This window comes from Puma concolor, chromosome D3 (assembly GCF_028749965.1).
Source record: "Puma concolor isolate L17-30 chromosome D3, mPumCon1.1.hap2, whole genome shotgun sequence".
Classification (NCBI taxonomy): domain Eukaryota; kingdom Metazoa; phylum Chordata; class Mammalia; order Carnivora; family Felidae; genus Puma; species Puma concolor.
Window position 1 is genome coordinate 49,059,913 of NC_141678.1, and position 22,733 is coordinate 49,082,645.

Consider the following 22,733-nt stretch of genomic DNA (forward strand, 5'->3'; position numbering starts at 1 on the left):
CCTTTGGTCACAGAAAACTTTAATGACCATATACTCTATTTCACGAAGACAGTATAACCATGTCAGAGACCTGTGATGCCATTAGAGTTGGTATATGTTTAAGATGTAAAAGCTGAAATATTTTTTGGGGAGCGCATCAAAACAAATCACATATTTATGCTATTGGTAATTTAATGTGAATCCCTCACCTTGAAATCATCAGGAATGAGGAGTTTTGATGTTCGTAGAAAATTCAAGATATATCTGAACATCTGTCCATCTCTGTCAATGAAATAATGCTGTTTGAGACTGTCCAAAACAATGGGCTCTGTGCCATCAAAAAGTCTTCCGATTCTGTGGTAGAAAAGAGGGAACAGTGAAAACAATTAGAATCAATTGTTTGGCCACTAAAACTAAGAGCTCCCGTTTTGTGTCACTGTCAAAGGTAGCAGTTTCAAAGATGGCAGTCAGGAAAAATCACCCGTTATGTAGTTATGGTTCTCTGAGAGGTGCTGGTCCTTGCTTGATAAATATTTCAGGACCAGACAATTCAAAATAGTTTCAGGCTTTCTCAAGTAAATCCTTTTATTCACTGTCTGTTACCTGTAAAGAAAATGTCCCTGACATGGTGATTATGGCTAAGTGCTGTCACTGTGATGGAACAGCATGTCTTTCCCCTAGGTTACTTAAAACCACCTTCTCGGCTACTTTTAAAAAATGTCATTGCTCCAAAGTGTCTTTTAAACAGATTCTACGAGGAAAGCAATTTTGTTTTTAAGAAACCTGTTTTCTGAGCTTTCCCCACCCACAAATCACAAACTCTCCAAAAAGAAAGCAATGCCTATATGTGAACACCTACATTATAGAAAGGAATCATAGAAAATATCACTCATCCAGGAGAATATGTTTTCCATTAACAATATACAGTCTAGTTTCTTAAGTCTCAGCAAAAATCATTTGTAACAGCCAGGCATCATTACAAAAAATAAATAGTTGACCATCCCCCAAATATGACCTAGTTCTGGAACATGAGTGGCTATGGGTAATTTTTAAACACAGGAATCCACGATATATTTCCCCCATTTACAGAGTTAACATATGAACAGTGTGCTACAGTTAAAACAGTCTGCATCCATTCATTATCATTTATCCCTTTAAGGATAATGAATCTACATACTTTGGTACATATTCAGTTAGTAGAAAGTGGCCACATCTGGACCATGAACAAGTAGATGGCTGGCTAATGATAAACAAATATCCTGTATCAGAAAATAGAACTTACACACTAGAAATCACTTCCTTGACCAATAGGTGCATTGTACTTTTCATTAACAGTGTAGGCAGGCAAATGGCTCCAGTTTTTAATGAAAAGCTTTTTTGGAACTCAAACTCTACCTCTGATTTGGAATATCATCTTACTGCTTTGAAGACAATTTTGAAATCATAAATTTTCTAATCTTACGCTGAAATGTGACAGAGGTAAGGGTGAATCAATAATTTCACCCCTCCTACAGTACAACAAACCAATCAACAAATGGAAAAGCTGTTCCCCCTCCCTCCCAAAAAAGAAAGCTCGGGAATTCGTTTCAATACAAATCTTTTAAAGATAATTAGAAAACTCATGTCCTACCTGGTGGTAGTAAGTGCAAAGAAGAAAGCAACTAATCACACTCAGGTCGTATTTCTAAAACTCACTATATTTTTCTCAGCTAATGTTTTTGTCCAACTTTCCATGAATAGAGGGTGATTCACAATTTCTTCCTTCCACAATTTTATCCAGGGCGTGGATCGCAAGCATCCCAAGGCTCTGACTGCATGCAACCTTGTCATTCATTTCCCATTAACACATCAATCAAACAGGCTACATAAAGAGGCACTGAAACTCAAATATACTTAGTCGATTTTTTTATAGTGTTTCTGGGACAGTTTGGTGTAGGATGGGAATGAACGCAACTTGTTTGCTTATTATCAGAAGATTTATTCTTTACTGTTAACGTGATAAATTTACAGTTGACAAGGGGAAGGAAAGGGAGTTATATTTATTAACTGCTGTCCAGGTAGCTTGCACTATCCTTAGCACTTTATGTAATGAATCCATTATCCTCCTTTTACAGATGAAGAAATCGACTCAAAATGATGAGTAACTGGCCCAACTAGTTAAGTAGCATTGGGGGATTTGTACACTGTCTGTTTGATCTTAAAGGGGCCTCCCTACAATGACTGGAATGAAAAGAATTACCACTATCGAAGGAAAGCTTTTAGTCTAGAGTTTTTATTTTCTATCTTGTTTGTTCAGCAAGAGCTTTGCAATGAAATCTAAGTGTGTATATTATTTTTGTGGCCTGAAATATATTAGTATCAATGGCTGCAAGCCACTTTAGTAAGAAATGAAAAGTTAGTATTTTATTCTTAAGTAAATCCTATGCTTTTTTTTTCTTAAGTGTTCATTTTCAAAATCTAGACCTGGATGTACCCTGGCACAGAATGTGTAATCTGTAAGTCTCCACCAAGTGAATGAGTAAAAGGAAGAACAGAGTGGTGAGGGGAATTTGGCTCGGTCCTTTAATAACTGTAATCTGCCTGTATTCGACTTCTCTGTGTCTCCATTTCTCTTATAAAATGTCTGTTTCTTTTATAAAATTGCCCCTTTTCTCGGGGTTGATGAGAAAATCAAGTGGAGTTATGGCCCACTCAAAAAGAACTCACCAAGATAAGGTATCCTAAACTAGCAAACAAAAATTTCTACGAATGCAGATCGCGGAAGACAGCAGGTGCTACAAGGCACAGGATTCGCGGAGCCAAAGAACCAATCTGGGCTGAAAGGTCTCGTTATAGACCTTAGCCAGGTGGGAGAGACGCGCCATCCAAAAAAAAGGCTTTTAGGTTGTAAAAACCCGCCACCTCTGGTAGATACAGAAAACTGGACACAGGTGCGATCAGAAGCACCTTCGCATTGGACGTGGCCGAAACAGGAGACGCAAAGGAAAGAGCTGGAGGGAAATCTGAACAGTGGCCCAGTGTAGTCTAGGGAGGTGGCCGCGGCCCCTGGCCCACGCAGTGGGAAAAGCAGGGTCTCCAGGCCTAATTACTCAAGACGGAAAAAGGGTGAAAGCGGAGGAGGGAGGGCTGGCCTCCACCAGACGGGTGAGAGCGCCCCCAGCAGGCCGGTGGAACCTATGGCGGCCCAGTGGCCCAGAAACTTGGCCGCCAGCTGGCGCTGGACCCGGGAGGGTGCGCATGGCGGACCCGGAAGAGGGAAGGGAGAGGCCCGAAGACGGTAGTAAAGCCCGTCTGGCCCCGCTTATGGCACAAGCCGTGTGGTCTGGGAGCGAGCTGAGAGGGAAGGGGCTGTGGAGCGCAGGGGCAGGTTTGTGGCCTGGAAGAGGCCCTGAGCCACGCCAAGGCACATTCCTGTCTGAGGAGCAAGGCCTCTCCGATAAGAGAGTCCCGTAGGTGATGCACCAAATGTTAGGAGTAGTAAAGGGCAACGTTATACTGTTGACTTTTGCTAACTTTGAAAGGAAGCACGTTCTGAGTTGTGAAAACAATGTGGAAGGGCAGGGCGGTGCCAGGGATCATAAAATGGCGTCCCCGGGTCGGGTTTGAATGTGCGGTGGAAAAGCATTGTTTGGCTAAGCAAATGAGGGGGAAATCGGCACAGGCTGTATTTCTTGTGGACGTATGAATGGAGTTACAAATCAAACTGCAGTGATTTGTAAACTCTGGTGCCTGAAAACTATGTGGAACTGATTACAGTTTACTAACCTTAGAGAACATTCCTGTTTTCCAACTGACCAAGACCAAGTTGGCTCCAGGTGATGTATGGCCGCTGTGTGTGTGTGTGTGTGTGTGTGTGTGTGTGTGTGTGTAAAACACCCATTGAACCAAATAGCAATGCAGAGAAAAACTTCCTTCCACAATTGTATTTTTTTACATTTCTGTTTTAACATTTTGTTTTGGACAATTTCAAATGTAGGGCAAAGCAGAGAAAATTATATAATGAACCCCCATATATCCATCCAGCTTCAAAAAGCTATCAATTCTTGATCAAGCTTGTTTCACCTATACTTCTATTGCTCCCTCTCCCCCACCAGAAATTTTATAGTAAATTTCAAACATCCTATCAATTTATCTGTATCTCATTAACTAGTAAGATGATAAAGTTTCACTAAAAATATGCACTAAAATGAAATCTATTTCTCTTTTTAATATTAACATTCTGTTGATTATTATTTATGGAACCAATAATGTAGGATCCAATCTCCAAGGAAATTAAGCTCCTTTTGGTAAAAAGTCAGTCTGGTTCCCCCGTATGGCTCCCCCTCTCTCTGGAATTAACGAATGGTCGAGCGTATAGGTATAGAGATAAGGCCTAATATACCTGACTTAGTGTGAATCAGTCACTAAGAATTTATTTTTTGTGCATTCATTCATAGGACCTGGTTTCTTTAATTTACTGTGACTTGGCTCCTTAAGAATTTCCTTTTATTGTTCAGTCATTCAGTTACTCATTTATTCTACCCGTGTTCACTGAGCTTGACCATGTGAAATATAGGGAAAGCAGTGGTAAATAAACCACACACTCTTTCCTTTTGTGGAATGTTAACAGTCTGTGGGGCTGGGAATGCAGATCAAGTGCAGTGTGTCACTGGGGGTGCAGAGTGGGCTATGGGGAGGACACAGGAGGTGCACCCAACTCAAACTTGGGGGAGGCATGGAGGAGAAAGAAAGTTTACTGGAGACCTGAAGGACAAGCAGAAGTGGGCCAAGTACTGGGGTGGCAGGTAAGGTCAGATAAGAAAGGAGAGAGGGTCAGGGAAGATACAAAGGCTTGAAACTAGAAGAAACCTGGCATGTGATTGCTTTCCACTGGGGCAGAGTCCGACCGACTGAAAAATGAGGCTGGAATGGCAGAGTTAGATCGTGAAAAGCCGTATAAGCCAGGTCAAGGAGTTTCAATTCGGTTCTGAGGTCGATGGGGACGGATGTCAAGCTATGCTCTCCAGCAACGTTAAGGAAAAGAGCAAATTTATAAGTAAGACTGAATGAAAGAAACACTACCTGAAGTCACATCTCCTCAAAGATGCAGCTTGGGGCTTATCCAAATCCTTTCTCCTCTGCCTTGCTTTTGACTCTGTTATTTGCATATAGCAGTGGTTCTTAACCCTGGCTGCACAGTGCGATCACCCAAGGAGCTTTTAAAAAATATTGCCAGCTATTCTGATGTAATTTCTGCTTAGAGTTGGGGCCCAGGCATCTCCCTAAGTCGGTCTGATGAACAGCAAAGTTGAGAACCAGTACGAAGAAGGATGAGCAGAGGCGAACGAGCAACAAGTCAATGTTGTCGACTCAAGAGGCTTCCAGCGAGTCATTCTGTCAATTTGAACTGTCACAGCACCTCTTCTTAAACAGCCAACCACCCTTTTAGAAGGGAAAGATCTCTTGGGGCGCCTGGGTGGCTCAGTCGGTTAAGCGTCCAACTTCAGCTCAGGTCATGATCTCGGGGTTTGTGAGTCTGAGCCCCGGGTCGGGCTCTATACTGACAGCTCAGAGCCTGGAGCCTGCTTTGGATTCTGTGTCTCCTTCTCTCTCTGCCCCTCCCCCACTTATGCTCTGTCTCTATCAAAAATAAATAAATGTAAAAAAAAAAAAAAAAGTGAAAGATCTCCAGGGTGACCTAGATCAACATCCCATTTTACAAATGGAGAAACAGAGTCTCAAATACATTAATGCTCAAGGATGCACAGCTGGCTAGACACAGAGCCGAACCCACCATACTGTCCCTGGGGTAGGCAGAGGTCACATTCAAGCCTGTGGAGGACAGCTGCTCTAGTGGTAGTTACTATTTATTGAATTGTACTATGTGCCAAAGAGTGAGCTTGCTGTTTTACGGGCTTTATCTCATTTGATTTTACAATGATCCTATGAGACAGTCATATTATTCTCATTTCACAGATGAGGAATCTGAAGCTCAGAATGGTTGTCACTTGGCTTAAGTTACAACCTAGGTCTGATTCTAAAGTCTGTGTTCTCGACCACTAAATTATAATGCCTTTCCATGTGTAATTTCAAATAAACAAACAAAATGACAATAACTCAACCGCTTTCCTTGAGAAATGCATAATTTTTTATAGTTCAATGGTTTGCTCATGCTGCATGTTATTCCAAGAAAATTTGGTGATTATCAACTTTGCAGAGACGCTAATTTATTTAGTAGCCATGCTGCAAAAAGTTGAGGCTCAGGGGCTTGGTGTAGACCTACGGAGTGGGTACCTTAAACTCAATCGAACCAAATCACAACACTGCAAGGCTTCACAGATGACGTCCAAACTCGTGTACGACACGAGGGGGCATTCAAAGGGATGGGAAAGTGAGGATTCTTAGGACAATGGAAACTTGTAGGAAGAAGAATTACGCCTGAGGTTCCAACTCCATTCAGCTTGCAACTCTTGTGTTCCCTTATGTGCTGTGTCCCTGCATCTAATTCCGACACACCCCTGAGGGATTTGTCACTTTACAGCTAAGGAGGGGGTTCCGGCCCTTCCAAGGCTCCACACAGCCAATCCTCCTCGTGCCGCCTGGTGAACATCATGTCACATCAAGCACCAGGGCGTGTAATGCGACACCGGGCCCTGCTTTACCAGAGGCGAGCGGACTAATCCCTTCTACTCTCTGGACCCAGAACACACATGGTAATTACACAGACAGGGAGGCGGTAAAAGCATTCCTCTGCAGTGGCGGTGGGTCGGCTTGCCCAGGGAGGGTGGAGGAGACCCCACCCGGGGCTGAGAACAAAGCGCCGAAGACAGACCAAGGGGTAAAGCTGGTGCGAAAAGGGCAGGACAGAGGTTGTTGGGCGATTTCACCCACTAAGCTCCCCCCTCCGCCAAGAAATGCCTTTTTTCCCCTCCACTCCTGGGCTTCCAAGCCATGGAAAATATGGTTTGGGCTTGAGGAAAAGATTTCATTTGGTTTCTGGTCCAGATTTATTTTGCTGGGTAAGAGATTCAGAGGCAACTTGCAAATTATCCCTTTTAGCATGGGGGGGGGGGGTGGTATTTTTAAATGATAACAGTGATGCCTACTCGTTGAAAACCGGAAAAGAGTAGAGGACGAAGAAGCAGCAAAACAGAAAAACAATCTGCCACTAGTCTACCAATTCATAGGCCGTTACTTTTTAAAAACTTGATTTAAAGACTATTTTTCTTTGAGTGATTTTGTTTCCAGAAGCACTTGTACCTGCATACTTTTTTATGTCTACTATTCCAAGTTAGTCTGTTATGTTAGTAGGTAGTGTCTAACTACTCCAAGTTACATTCCCAACCGAGTTTCTGTCCCAATACTTGAAAACAAAGGAAGACCGCAAATGTGGTGGAGGGCTGGGTGAGGGTGTGTGTGTTTGTGCGCACGCGATCCTGAGTGTATGGGTGCGTCACTGCAGGTGAAACCGAGACTCAGGACAGCAGAGGGGGAAGGGCACATGGAGAGAGGGGCCGGCACTGCAACCAGTGAGGCCTCTTCCTCTCTTTCGCTGAGATGGGAAAGCAGGGAAACAATGGTGCAAGGGAAGAGACATGCTAGGTTGATATCTGACATCTGGACCCTTGGGAGTTCAATACCGTATTCTCTATATAGGTAGATATAGATATAGATATAGATATAGATATAGATATAGATATAGATATATAGATACAGATAATTATATACATATAGATACTTAAAATTTTTTTTTTTAAGTTTATTTATTTTAAAGACAGAGAAAGAGAGAGAGACAGGGGAAGGGGCAGAGGCAGAGGGACAGAGAAAATCCCAAGCAGGCTCCCCACTGTCAGCACATAGCCTGATGTGGGGCTTGATCTCACAAAGGGTAGAGATCGTGGCCTGACTCAAAGTCTGACGCTTAACTGACTGAGCCGCCCAGGTGCTCTTTTTTGTATACATTTTTAAATGTCCATTAAAAAAAAAAAAGTTTCTCTTTAAGAAAAAGGCATGGCGGGGGGACGATGCTGGGTATTATTACGTTTAAAAAGAAGGAAAAGAAACACCAGTCCACTTACTGTTTTAGAAGCCTGAATTATCATAAACAGTGTTTAATTTGCTTAAAGTATTATAACTGTTAAAAAAAAATTCTAGGAAGAGTTGTTTATAGTTCCCACACGTGGGAAATTTCGTCTATATTTCATGAACACAGATACAAATTAATTCAGAGCTTGTTATAGAAATGGACAGAAGTAATTTAAGAGAAGGGAGAAAATACCTTCTTGGTAAGAACAAACAAAACAAATTGTATCTACTTATGGGGAAGTAATGTTTCCAGTACGGTTCCCTGAGGCAGCATCATTTTCTTAAATGATACACAGAACTGAAGAAAGCAGGAGAGAAAGGAAAGGCCAGTTTAAAATATAAGAAAAAGCTTAGGAGCAAAACAACTGACGAGCCGGCATTTTGGAGAACTGATCATTGATGGTAATGCTGAGGGTCGAGGGGGAGCTCGGGGCCACTCAAGGGGCTGCTAATCCTATAAAACTCTCATGAGTGCCCTCCAGGACTCTAACTAGAGATTTCTTTAAATTCTGAGTTACACTGACTGCTAATTATGAAAAAATGTATTATTACAATTTTAAAACCCAATTTAAAAACCCACCAGAATTTACATAAGTAGGCTTTTTATTTCTGCATTTATTGACTGCCTACCATATTCCTGGTGCTCTGCCAGTCCTCTTAAAATGAGCAGGATGCAGTCCCACTGGGAGTCAAGGAAGGGCAGAGAGGGATCTAGCCAACCTGGGGCAAGCAGGGAAGGCTTCCTGTAGGAGGCAATGGCGGTGTAGAGTTCTAGGGATTACTAGGTATGAGGAGAAGGGCACGAGTGCTTAGAAAAGGGATTTCAGGCAAGAAGGAACATGAGGGGTGAGGTGGGAACCCAGCAAATGAGGAGCACCTCTCTCCAAGTGTGGAGCTGAGTAGAGCACGTAAGGGTGCCGTTCTTCACAAGTTTCAGCTTGGGTGCTTTCAGTAATGTTTCAGGAGTCCCCGGCACGTTCAGCTTTAAACTCACAGACCTGGGTTTGAATCATGACTTTGCCCTCTTTCAGACTAAATCAATGAGGTTTTGATTTCTTCATCTGAGAAATGGGATAGTACCTAGCCCAAAGAACTCTCATGAGCCTGGTGTTTGATAAGAACTACACTTCCTGAGTGCTCACTAGGTGCAGGACACGGTATTGAGGGCTCACGGCAAGCCCTCAAGCAAGCAAGCAAGGTGGATATTATCACCGGCCTTAATGGACAAGGACACTGCAGCCGGTTTCTCGGCGCTGAGGCTAGAATTCACACTCAGGCAGCCGGACTGCAGACCCCAGCTCGGAGCTGCTCCGACTGCCTGGTGGTTGCTCCACTCCTTGGCAGAGCGCTGGGCCCACCTGGCATGTGCTCAGGAGACGCGGACAGATTTTTGTCCTTCAGCGGTAGTGTGCTACGTGGGCCAAAGCAGGATTCTGACTGTACGTGAAATCCTGTTGTGCATCTGGAACTGGAAGAAAACCTTTGCGGTCACCTGGTCCCGTTCGCTGGTTTGAGCAAATGCCTGCTTACAAATGATTTCTAGACCAATCTGCTATTTTTCTAAGATCGGCCCAGGATCAGATCATCATAGCCTCCCCTCCCTCGGGAGCCCGCTTGGGTATTTTCGGCTCACACGGTTTCTGTTTAGGTTTCCTCCTGCTTGTTATTTGGGCAGGCAAGCATGCACATGTGCACACGAGCCTGCCCCCACAGCCCACCCCGCCCTCCTGCCAACAGTCTGTTCTATATTGGGAGGTATTTTTGACACTCCTTTCTTCTAGAATATGTTTTCCATTTTATAATAATAATTACGATCCAGAGAAAAGAATGCCATAATAGCCGATGTTCTTTGAGTTTATTAGACACGCTGCTAAAAACTTTATGCATTATCTGATTTAAACCTCACGACAACTCCATAAAGTACTCACAAGTAGTATTTTTATCTTACTGATGGAGAAATGGGAGGCCAGAGCCATCAGATAACTCGCCGAGGGTCGCTGCGCTCTGCAGGCTCTTTTCCCTGCGGCCTGAGGGCCAGCCCACGCTAGGTGCTGTCCCTGACCCTCAGGGGCTGTCTGTCCCAGAAAATTCATCCCCCTTCCCGCTCTGGCACCTCCTGCCAGCCTTCGCTCACCTTGTAGTTCCATTCTGATTTTGTTTCTAGTTTCTTGTTATACAAGCAAACTCTCCTGCATGTGTTCCCACTGACTTTAATGTTTTTGAATGACCATTCTTTTTCCCGGGCTTCCGGATATTAGCACACTTAACGACTGAACTAGTGCTTTGCTGTATGACGACACGTTCCAGATTCGTCCCTCTGTGCATCGATCTCCTAATAAACAGACCGGACTTGACCCCTCCCATGTGACTGTAGCCCCTCTCTCTGCCACACTTTGAGATTATCAGTGACAACAGAATACGGAGGGGAACCTGTCCCACACTATTGGAGCTGGCTTACAATACGTCATAGTGGTCACTTCAAATAAAAGCATCGTATTAATTATATGCCACTATCACAGCACTATGACAAAGCCAGCTGTTTCCATTTTCAATTTAACAATTTTTTCCTACTTGTAATGGGGCCAGCAAAACAGCAGTTTACAATGAAGTAGTTCAATATTCTGTTTAGTACCCGTAAGTCGAAAGCCAGAGGCTTAACGCAGTGCTTAATAAAAAAGAGCAAGGGGTGTCTGGGTGGTTCAGTCGGTCAAGCATCTGACTCTTGATTTTGGCTCAGGTCACGATCTCATGGTTCATGAGTTCGAGCCCCATGTTGGGCTCCGTGCGGACCGCACAGAGCCTACTTGGGATTCCTTCCCTCCCTCCCTCTCTGCCCCTACCCCATTTTCTCTCTGTTTCTCAAAACTAAATAAACAAACAAAAAAAAGTATGGTGAGGTGGGTAGATGAATGAAAATGACCAAATTATTCCATCCCTGCATGACTTCAGAGTGATGAGGAAGCTTGAAACCCCTGTCAGAAACTAGGCTTTAAGATGACACGGCCAAAGGGAGGAGATTTAGCCTCAGGACTGTGAGTTACGCCTCTACAGAAGGAAAGAAAGCTGCAAATTGGACAAGAGTACTATTTACACAGCTTCAAAAGTACACAAACATTGTAAAGAAAATATAAAATGTCCACACTACCTTTTGTTAAAAAAAAAAAGTCCAATGCCTTCTTTACATCACAGTGGCCAACGTGCCCGGTGGGGTTTTTACCCCGAGAAGGTTAAGATGTTGAATTTATGTCGCAAGATTATTGAAATGGTCACCAAGTTGGAATGACATATGAAAAATACTAAGTTTCTATCAGCCCCTGTTTCAAAGACAACACTCTGGGGTGTGCGTAGTTGGGAAACAAGGAACACGCGCTGACAGCATCCTGCCTTCGGCTACACCACGGTCAACAAAGCGCTGTTGTGGGTGTGCGTGCGTCTTGTGTAACCATCTCCACCCTTCTGGGGCTCAGGTCTGGTTGATCACGGTTCAAGAATTTACCCAGAGGCACCAAGCCGGTCCATACGCACCTGAGCTGAGGGTGTTTTCTCCATAGTTCTCCCTTTCCCTTCCAACAAAACAGAACCAAGCCCTAACCTGCAAAACACTCAAAGAAATGGAAGTTCCCGGCTAAGAATCTCTCCATTTTTCTCTTCCTTTCCAGATGCTCATCAAACAGAAGCTGACACGTGTTTAGCAGTCATTTGACGCCTCTGCTTCTCATCCTCGCTGTTCCATTTGAAAGTCCTGAGTGAGGAGGGCACTGAAGCCAGGGCTTATGTTTCAAATAAATACTCTGGCTCAGTTTTAAAATCTGCATAAAGGGTTACAAATGGGCTCTTGAGGAGCCCGGCAGAACGGGCACTTGGAAATACGAACCATACTGTCACTGCTCGGTGTTTCTGTCACGGAAATCTAGCCAAGGTGGAGAACAGCGCTTTATCCGTATTTCACACGGTTCCCTAGGTTTCCTTGGTTGTTACAGTCTTTATTCCAGTCCACATTCGCGTGTGTCACAATTTTCTCTGAAGTCCACCCTTCGTGCCGTCTTGTTCCTTCTGCAATGTATCATCGAGATGGTGATGTACTGATGAAGTACCTTCCTCGGGGCCCCTAAGATTATGGATTGGTGGGACACACTTAAAAGATCCTTCTTTTCTGCTTTGATATTGACTGTTTGCACTGCTTTGAGACTAGGAGAGTTTTCATTTTTTTAGGTAAGCTCTCAAGCCCCGAGGGCCTTCTAAACGGTTTCTTAAAAAAATCAATTTTTGGAGGGATGGCAGGGGCTTTGACAAGCTGGGCAGGAGCTCTGGAACACAGTCAGCTCAGCTCGCGGAAGCAAGTTTGGGCGTGCTCAAATCCACCTTCCAGGGACGAAGCCCTTGGCCTGGCAAGGTCCGCCGCTGTTCGAAAGTGGCGGTTAGCTGTTAACGCACAGCTGTGATTTATCGTCTGAATATGGGGACACAATAAGAAAAACTGCACAGAAGTAAAAATAATCATTACCACCAAAAAAGATAAGCAGCAATGTCATTACTAAGCAAACTGACACATGGCATTTATGTAGCGGCAGGAAGCCATTATCCAGTGACAGTGTCATTTCTACTGACACTGTATCTTGATTAGATTCAGATGGTCCAGCAAATAGCTGATATAATTGAGGGACTGAGACACGGATTTCTTTTTTTTTTAACAGGTTCTTTTGCAAATGGGATTGCCACCAGATTGGAGCTTCTGGGTGTCTGCCTTTGGAATATGAATACACGACATGCATACAGTTGTAAGAGTACAACTGATTTCTCGACCCCCTGCCTCTCACATCCCCCTCCTTCTTGCACCGGGGCCACCCTGGGCACACACAGAGGCCTGCCATGCAAGGCATTATGCACCCACTTCAGCTTGCTCCTTTAGGGACCAATTATTGCCAACAATTATTCAAACAAGTACATAGAACACAGAGTTTATTATTATAAAGGTACTTTCTACCTCCAAGCATCCTGAGAGTAATCTTTCAGGGGCAGAATATTGATAATCCATCTAGCTGAAGCTATAAATCCTGCATTTTTTACTGAAAAGAAATGACATTTTAATGGGTTATTTATATAATGATAATAGAACAAACTGGCAGATACAGTGGAGCAGACTTTTCTATTAACATACCTCAGGTTTCAGTAGAGAGCATTTGTATGCTCAGTGGACCCATAAAGGAGCCTTCAGCGTGACTTTCTGAGGCTTACTATTATTATTATTTTTTTAATGTTTATTTATTTTTGAGAGAGAGAGAGAGAGAGACAGAGTATGAGCCAGGAAGGGGCAGAGAGACAGAAAGAGACACAGAATCCGAAGCAGGCTCCAGCCTCTGAGCTGTCACCACAGAGCCCAACGTGGGGCTCGAACTCACGAACCGTGAGATCATGACCTGAGCTGAAGTCGGATGCTTAACTGATTGAGCCATACGGGTCCCCCTTCTATTATTTTAAAGTTCTCAAAGTTCAAATGCGAATTACAACATCAAGTACTTTGGTTTTGAATCACAGATGCTTCTGCTTGGAAGTTATGCGGGGGGGGGGGGGGGGTTATTTTCTGCACTGGCTTAAGAAAGAAGACTCCCCCCAACTTGAGAATAACTTTCATTGTTTTATTTCAGTCATGAATACACACAGCACAGACACCTTACTGTGTGAGGTGTTCTGACACAGGGGTGTTTCCTTTCTGATACAAAGAGATTCCACATCTCTGTGAAGGTCAAGGGCTATAGGGTGGACACACGAATAATGCTACGGGGGTGTAATTCTCCTGCCCACAGAGCTCTCTATGGGACCAAAATGCAGTTTGTCTTTTGGAAATTAACCTAAAATGTTTCAATGCTGGTCTTCATTTGCCATAAAGAAGGTCTCACAGGAAGCACTCCATCATGCATGGTTATATGACTGACAGAAACCACATATTTTTTTTGTTTGTTTAGAAAGTACATCGTTTGAGGAGTCAAAGTCATAGGAGATTCACAAGATGGGTTGTGTGACCTAACAGTGTTAATTCTAAGCCCTTTAATGGAATTGTTCTCAAGACACAGTAGAGTGGAGTGTAACCTTGTGAAAGATTACCAGAATCTTCTATGAGTTATCTACTAATGAACTTTTCAAACAAGGACATAGAACACAGAGTTTATTATCATAAAGTACTTTCTTGTATGATGAGGGGAGAAGGAAAATACAATAAAAAACACAGAGCAAAAATGACCTTGGCATTTCTCAATGACATTATTCATGACGATGTACCAAAAGGAGTAGTCAGTATTATTGTCCCAAGAATCAAGCCAGAATCAATAAACAAAGTCTCTCTTTAACGACCCTGTCTCCTGCCATATCACCACCAGCCCCACGCTGCTTCACTGTAGACCTGGTACCTGAACTCTGAGCTGTGGGTGGACTGCCTGATGTTGACAAAAACTGCAGATTCCCCTCACACCCTGACATACAGGTCGCTTGAGTGGTGACCAGGGCCCAGATATCTGCATGTTTGACTCTGGCATGGGGGTTATCAGGGAGGAGGTATCAGCTGGAGGAACACATTCGGAAGGCAGGTGTGTTCACCCAGATGCCTCTGGTTCACTGGCATCTGGGTTGTTGACTGGTTGATTTATTCCCCTCTCTTTACTCTTTCCCTTCAGGTAACTAGACTAGAAAATCCCTTTCTAGGCTCTGCCTTGAAGAAAAAGACATGTACGTTTTTGCTGCTCCGACTGGACTAGACCTACCATTAAGTCCTAACGTTACCCTAGTGAAGGCCACCTTTGGAATAAGTGGCTTGAGGTTACTCCAGAATGACCTGCCCTCTTGGCTCACGACCACCTTTATAACATAGTTCTGGCAGGTGGTGAGAAGGATTACATATCTGGCCGTGGGAAACATCAGGATGTCCCCTGCCCTGCTCCAGACCAATGAAACCAGAATCGCTGTGGGCAGGGACAGGTTTGTTTGTTCAAGCTCCTGCTGATTCTAACATGCCCCTAGGGTTGAAAGCAAGGCTATAAAAGAGGAAGCCACAAAGGGCCTGGAGTCAGAGTGGGAGCGAGAATCTTGGTCAGTCACTTGACCTCTCAGACTTGCAGCGTTTTTATCTATAAACTGGAGTAAGTAACAGTCTCAACTCTAAGATTACTGCGGCGCGTTAGATGAGAAATATAGATAATGAGCCCTTTACACTTGACTGTTTCGAACAGCTTTACTCAGTTATGTGCCCTTCATTGTTTTGAGGGCCTGGCTTCCGTACACAGCATTTCACCCAAAAATTCATGCATCAGGCAAACTTCTGAATGCCCACTCTGTGGCAGGTGCCGTAAAGCACAAGAATACGAGGATGGAGACTAAGTGAGAGACAGCTTTCCAAGGACAGCGTTTCTCTCCAATAGGGTTGAGTTCCTGGCAAGTAGACGTTCAGAAGAAATCAAGAACGTGACCCACAGTCTGGCCCTGAGATGCTTCAAGCTAGACACCCAGCGCGCGTCCCCACCTCACTGCTCTGCTATCTGACACACGGCGGCCGCGACAGGTCTGAGGCGGGAGGGCGGCCCTCGCCTTCTCCACGGTCCACACCAGGAGCAGGCTAATTATTTGCCACCAAGGGGCTTCTGCCCACATTTTTTTTTTAATTCTATTTTGGTCAAAATCAAGTATAACTTCAGTGTCCAACAAATGGAAAATGAAATAGAATGTGTCAGGAACGGTGCCAGGCTCAGTCCACCCGCACGGCGATCGGAACATGACCTGGCCTGGAGCTGTGCCACGGCCACAGCCCAGAGAGTAGACTTCACTCTGCATCTCCCTCCCCCAGAGATGAGGGGTGAACACACATATTCACCACACACCACATAGCAGGAGACGAATCACAGAACTCAGAATAGGCAAACCGAGCCTCCATCAGGGCGACCCGGAACACCGAAGTGACAAAAATCTACTTCTAAATCTACACTCACACGTAAGCCAGATTTTGTCTTGAAAATTTAGATGAGCAAATAGGTAGGAATAAAGTTATCTTTCGGCTCAACACAGGGGGCAAACTATATCCCAAAGTGGGCGTATTTGTCCCGGGTGGTGTTCTTACTTACGACGTCACTTGGTACCAACGCAAATACCATTTAGTGACTGTTCACTTATCATCTGTCCTCCCAGCTCCCTTACGTAACCTCAAGAGAGCAAGGACTTCTGTTGGCCAGTACATGCCCCGCACACTGGGGAGCAAAGAAGAAATCTTCTAGTGGACACAAGGACAGGGAAAAATACAGGTACTATAGCATGGCTACATTTGTCTGTGAGTTATCCTCTAAGACAAGACTTTATGAGTTAGGATACTAGGAAAGCCAGGTCGGTTCTGTTCCCAAGTGGCGAAGGAAGTTTGCTGAATTCGCCAGTAGTAGAAGTTACTGGCTTTTCAGCACTAAAGAGAAAATCCAGTTTCACTGTTTAAAAAAAAAAAAAAAAATGTCTTTTGGGGCACCTGAGTGGCTTGGTCGCTTAAGTGTCTGACCTCAGCTCAGGTCATGATCTTGCATTTCATGAGTTTGAGCCCCAAGTCAGGCTCTGTGCTGACAGCTCAGAGCCTGGAACCTGCTTTGGATGCTGGGTCTCCCTCTCTCTCTGCCTTCCCTACTCACACTCTGTCTCTCTCTCTCTCTCAAAAATAAATAAACATTAAAAGAAATTTTTAAAAAAAGTCTTTTGAAGCTGATTTCATTTAGTCTTTGCCTATATAACTGAAGAGCAATTCTGAAAAAGCAATATTATAACATGGCAAGAGACAGAGAAGAGGAAAACTGCCCCTATCACCCTGGAGAAACTTTCCATTTTTCCTTTGCCAGATGCTTTCCCTCCTTTTCAATCACCCCTCTCCCCATAAACTAATTTCCTTTTTTAAAAGATCATCCAATCCTAACACTGAACACTGTTCACCACTGGTTAGAGACTGTCCTCATTTCGTGCATTTCCATAGGGGTTTTCAAGGCAGGGATGTGCCCCCTCTTTCCACCTGTGCTGGGGCTACATTATCTCAGGATGACTTCCACTCCCCCCAAAAAACTTGTTCTGTGAGTTTAAAAAAATTTTTTTTAATTTTTATTTATTTTTGAGAGAGAGAGAGGGAGGGAGGGAGAGACAGAGAGAAACAGAGTATGAGCAGGGGAGGGGCAGAGAGAGGGAGACACAGAATCCAAAGCAGGCTCCAGGCTCTGAGCTGTCAGCACAGAGCCCGACGTGGGGCTCGAACTTGGGAACTGTGAGCTCATGACCTGAGCCAAAGCCCGATGCTTAACTGAGTCACCCAAGCGCCCCACTGTGAGTTTTTTTAAACTTGAGATAGACATTGCATTATAAATCATGCTGATCTGTGGTGCCTCGGTATATCAGTGGGTTAAGTGTCTGGCTCTTGGTTTCAGCTCAGGTCATGATCTCATGGCTTTATGGGTTTGAGCTCCAATTCGGGCTCTGCACTAATGGTGTGCATTCTCTCTTTCCCTCTCTCTGCCCTTCCCCACTCGTGCTGTCTGTCAAAATAAATTAACCTAAAAAATATTTAAATCACTCTGGTCTAAAGGGTAGGTTATAATAAAAAGCCTTCTACTCAGTGCCCTGCAAGAATTCTGAAAGAAAGCTCAGTGAACTGTGTGGCAAGGAAGATGCATTGATTTCTTGGCATTTCTGCTGGAATCCTGAATCGCGGGCCTGCATGATAACAGGACTGGACTCGTGTCTAGGGCCTGTCATGTGAAATTGGAATCGTGAAGTCACAGACTCACGGCACAGAATGCCCAGCCCTAATGCAGGATTGCAGAAAACTCCCTAGGTTGGCATACAGCAATGACACGGAAATCCAAACATTAGAATTCAGCCGTCCTGAGAGTGGATGCACCATTCCCTTAATGTCGAGCTCATCTGACGTTGCTTTCAGGGCAGCTCCACATGAACCATGCCTTAATGGCTAACACGTCGAGAGTGAAGCATGCCAGAAGCTAGAGCAGTACTGGCAAGGCACACGTGTTTGGCATCTCCATTCTAAAGCTCCAAATACACACACCCCTTGGGTGGCCATGGGTGTTGACTGTGAGGCTGAAAGCTCGGTCTCTTGAGTTTTGCAATTACCTACATATGCCAGTGCGCTTAGTAACTCTGCTGCTATTTAGGAGAGACCAATTTAGCATAATCTACTTATGTGGGAGTCAACTCATGTACTGGGTTTAAAATACACAAAAGCTCCGTCAAGCGGTCAGATCGGATGGCTCAGGACTGTAACATGAGATCTTGTCTTGCACCTCTGGGTCAGTGGCTGAAGGGCTCTCTTTAATCAAGACCCCTCCCTGCCTTATTACCGCCCAGTAGGTTTCACTCATTAGCAATAACAGCCCACTTCCCAGTTTTAAAAAGTCCACATGTGAACAACCATCAATATAGCTGCTATTAATAGTGAGCTTCCATTTTGTGCAAGGTGATAATAAAGGATGAAATGGACCTAACTTTGAACTCAGACTTGCGTCTTCTTTTTTTTGAAAAAAACTTTTCAATGTTTTATTTATTGTTGAGAGAAACAGACAGAGTGCGAGTAGGGGAGGGGCAGAGAGAGAGGGAGACACAGAATCCGAAGCAGGCTCCAGGCTCTAAACTGTCAGCACAGAGCCTGATGCGGGGCTCGAATCCACAAACTGTGAGATCATGACCTGAGCCGAAGTCAGATGCCCAACCAAGCCACCCAGACTATCTTCTAAAGCAAAGAAAGTTTATTTAATATCACACACACACACACACACACACACACACACACACACACACAGCCATGAAGATATTTCAGTGGCAATACAGGAGATTTTAAAGATGTCATGTAATTTGGTACCAACCTTAATTATTTATAACAAATTATTTAGATACCTAGACTTTGTTGTTATCAATGATGTTGATAATGGGTGCCTTAGATTTTTAAATCAGACATTATCAGGTCTGTCCTTAAAATCTGCAGGGCCCAGGGCAAGAGTACAGGTGAGGCCCACCTCCCATGTCTAGATGCTTATAATTTATCAATCAAGCTAGCAAACTGTCAGGTAAGATATGTTCTATCTTCTTTATAAAATCCATTAAAATCTTTTCATGACAGTGATATATTTTTTGACTTTTTTTGTTGTTTTACTTATTTGATGTACTGTTCTTGCAGATCTGAACTAGGTGTTTTTCTCGGTGATTACAATTCAGAACAGCAACTGGAACTGGAGACTTGTCAGCAACTCTGCAAGGGATCTATCTCCTTGATCCCTGAGGGGGTGTGGATTAGCCTCGGTCTCATAAACCCCTCCAAAGAGCTGTTCTGCATCTTACACAAAACATCGGTAAAACACAGCACATCACTGATGTATGCACCTGCTCCAGTTAATTTGAAACCTTCAGTCCCTTTAGCTAGAAACCACCTGACAATGAATGTGAATAATGATGTGTGTGAGGAGCTCTGTTGTAAAATGTAAAAAGTCAACTTGCTTATTGAATCCCAACTCAGGGCTTAGAAGCCTCCCCCCCACCCAAAACACCAAAGCATAGGGGTACCCACACACAGTGGAACAGGTAACCTTGGTAATTAAAGAAATAAAGATCAAAACGTATTTTATTTTAATAGCCATTATGATATAGCATGAAATATTCATTGAGGAAGAAGCCTATGTTCACTTGGAGGGACCATCCACATTGGTGTTGTTCAAAGCCAGATGGTGAAAGTCAGAATCTCTTAGGAAACTCGTGGAGATTCTGATTTTATTGGTCTGGGGCAGGACCATGTATGGCTTTTTAATGCTTCCCAGGTGCTTCTAAAGTTTGGCTGTGCGGTCCATTGTACCACTTTCTGGGGACCATGTTCTAAGGGTGGTCTTTAGCCAAGAAGGCGATAAATAGACACAGGATGAAAAGTCATATAAAACATTTCAAAATGGAATAAAGGCTCTGTGTAGAACCTTTGAAACTGTAGAAAGACATTACATTTTTTATGATCACTTGTTATAAACAAATCAAGGCTTTTATACTACAAGTCTCTTCTTGAAATCCTAGAAAATAAAACCAAGGAAAAAGCCGTCCACTCCTCTGGGCTACACCAAGGAAAAGGCAAGTGAGAGAGGAACCAGGGTGTGCTGACGGGCGAGGGGGCAGGGAATGGTTCCACAGTGGGAGAAGGGCTCGGACTACCCTAGAATCTAGAGAACTCGAGTTGGAGCTATTTGTAACTCTATGGTCATAGGCAACCTAATCTCCTAGGATTTATCCCCAAAGGGGTGAAGACATGCAAGAGATTTTCCCAGAAAGTGGGAGGAGTAACTGACATGTATAAGAAAAGCATGAAACCCTTCCTTCCCTGTATCTTTCACTACAAAAATTTATGTATGGGTCCCCTTAGACTGACTGCTGCCTTGAAATGAACACTGGATTATTTACCAAATGTGTGCGCGCGCGCGCACACACACGCGCACACACACACTCTACAAGAGGGAGCAGAATGGTCGGTTCAACATCTAAACCAGTATCATCTGCTTTAGGTATAAGCAACAGAGAAGTCACTTTATAAGGCTTGTTTCCGAGTCTTAACATATGCTTAAGAATATCTCCTAACGATCAAGATGATGTTAGAACAGCTCAGCAGTTCTGGGACAGGTAGGCGCGTCAAGATAAAGGACCAGAAGGTGCAGGCGAGGGCTCCCCTGAGCCTGCAGTCATTCAGGCAAGAACCCAAAAGTGAGCCTGTTTCCATGGTCTAGGAAATGAAGGAAGGGGATATATTTGGAATTTGGAAGGCAGTTTGAAAAGAAATAATTGCTGGGTTTGGCAGAAGATTAAGCATAAAGGCAATACTATGTGTTGGGCACAGGGCCATGGCGTGCTTTTAGTAATCACATTTAATCCTCTCAATAACCTTGCAAGAAGACCTATCCGTGTCTATTTTACAAGTGAGAAGACAGACGCTTAGAAATTGGACCTATCCATGGCCAAACAAGTACTAAATGGCAGCATCAGCATTTAAATGTGGGGACTAATGAACCATGAAGTATTTCTGATGTTTCTCCCATGACACTGTGGCCCAGTGGTGGCGAGGATGTGTGGAGAAAGATCGGGAAAGGAAGACGAACAATTTCACCTTTTCTAATGAAGTTGGTGAAAGAGAAATTCAAGTTATCATGTATGTACGTATCAGGTTGGGGAAGAAGTGGGTTTGCTTAGAGTTTTAAAAATCTGTGTATAGGTCAGCACTGTCCAACAGACATAAAACACAAGACATGTATGTAATTTTGGGTTTGTTAGTAGCCACATTGAAAGAGTAAAAGGAAACGGGTGAAATTAATTTTAATGACATATTTAATTCAGTATATTCTCATTCCAACATGAAATCAATAATAAAAAACTACTGAGTTGCTTTTTTTGTTTGTTTGTTTGTTTTTTTTAAAGAGACAGAAGTTTGTTGAATACACAGCAAGGGAACAGTGGGCAGGACAGCAAAGGAGAGACTGTCTGCCTGCGATATTTCACTTTTTTTGGTAGGCACTAATTCTTTACAGTCCAGTGCAATTTTACACTTAGAGGACATTCTGATTTGGACCAGCGACATTTCAAGTGCTCAAAGTTTGCATGTGGCTAGTGGCTGCCATATGAGATGGTGTATCCGGAGTACTGAGATCGTGGAATGTGATGCCTGTCTCAGGGTGTGGACAACGAGGGACTGAAAGTAGACTGTTAGAAATGCCCACGCAGAGGGGCCAGAGGAAGACTCTCCAAGTAAGACACCTATTCGAGGTCTCTAAAGTGGCAAATCACTGGAGAGAGGAACTGAATAAACAGCGCCTCCAACACATTTCTACCTTCTACCCTTGCAACAGGCTAAGTGATACGGGGGAGCTACACGGATGCCAAACCCCCGTGCGGCTTTAGTCAGTAGGAAGAGACCCCCCAGCTGCAATGAGCCTTCGAAGAAAACCTGCCACTTATGTCGTGTGCACATGACATAACTTCCCTCCTGGATCAGAGCTTAAAAATTGGACTGAATGAAACAAAAGGCCACCAGATCAGATCAGTGAATTTTGCTACAGCTAAGGATTTGCTTTTTGGCTCGTGTACGTTTTGTGGCTTGCTCCCTAGAATTAAGTGTTCATCTGAAGAGGCGTGGTGATTTTCTTTCTTTGAGGTTGGTATTAGATTAGAAGGAATGGAAGTATTTTTTTTAAAAAGAAACCTTACTTCCTTGTATGATATTCTTTAAAAATATAGCCATAATGTAGCATGAGCTTGTAGCACCTGTCACAATGAACTTAGGGAAAGTGGGGACTCAATAATACTAATAACTGAATGATATAATCATTTCATTTAAAAATATAAAGCTTTTTGGTCATTGAATTAATGGTCATCTGTTTTTTTTAATTTTTTTTAATGTTTTTTATTTATTTTTGAGACAGAGACAGACAGAGCATGAGCAGAGTAGGGGCAGAGAGAGAGGGAGACACAGAACCTGAAGCAGGCTCCAGGCTCTGAGCTGTCAGCACAGAGCCCGACGCAGGGCTCGAACTCACAGACTGTGAGACTGAGCTGAAGTTGGACGCTTAACTGACTGAGCCACCCAGGTGCCCCTGTGGTCATCTGTTTTTTAAAAAAATCATTTCACTTTGGCTGCAGAAATTCAATCTGGAAAC

The 22,733-nt window shown here is 43.8% G+C and overlaps 1 protein-coding gene across 5 annotated transcripts in view; it reads right to left on the reverse strand.

Moving 5' to 3' along the window:
- KCTD1 (potassium channel tetramerization domain containing 1) overlaps positions 1-22,733 on the reverse strand; it is a 187,684-nt gene that overhangs the window by 22,037 nt on the left and 142,914 nt on the right. For 4 of the 5 annotated variants that reach the window (XM_086682658.1, XM_086682660.1, XM_025931277.2 and 1 more), the window contains exon 3: positions 189-333. The exons of the other annotated variant lie outside the window; for it this stretch is intronic. In XM_086682658.1, the coding sequence (XP_086538784.1) occupies positions 189-333 (145 nt within the window). The remainder of the gene's footprint in view (positions 1-188; positions 334-22,733) is intronic. 5 annotated transcript variants of the gene reach the window in all.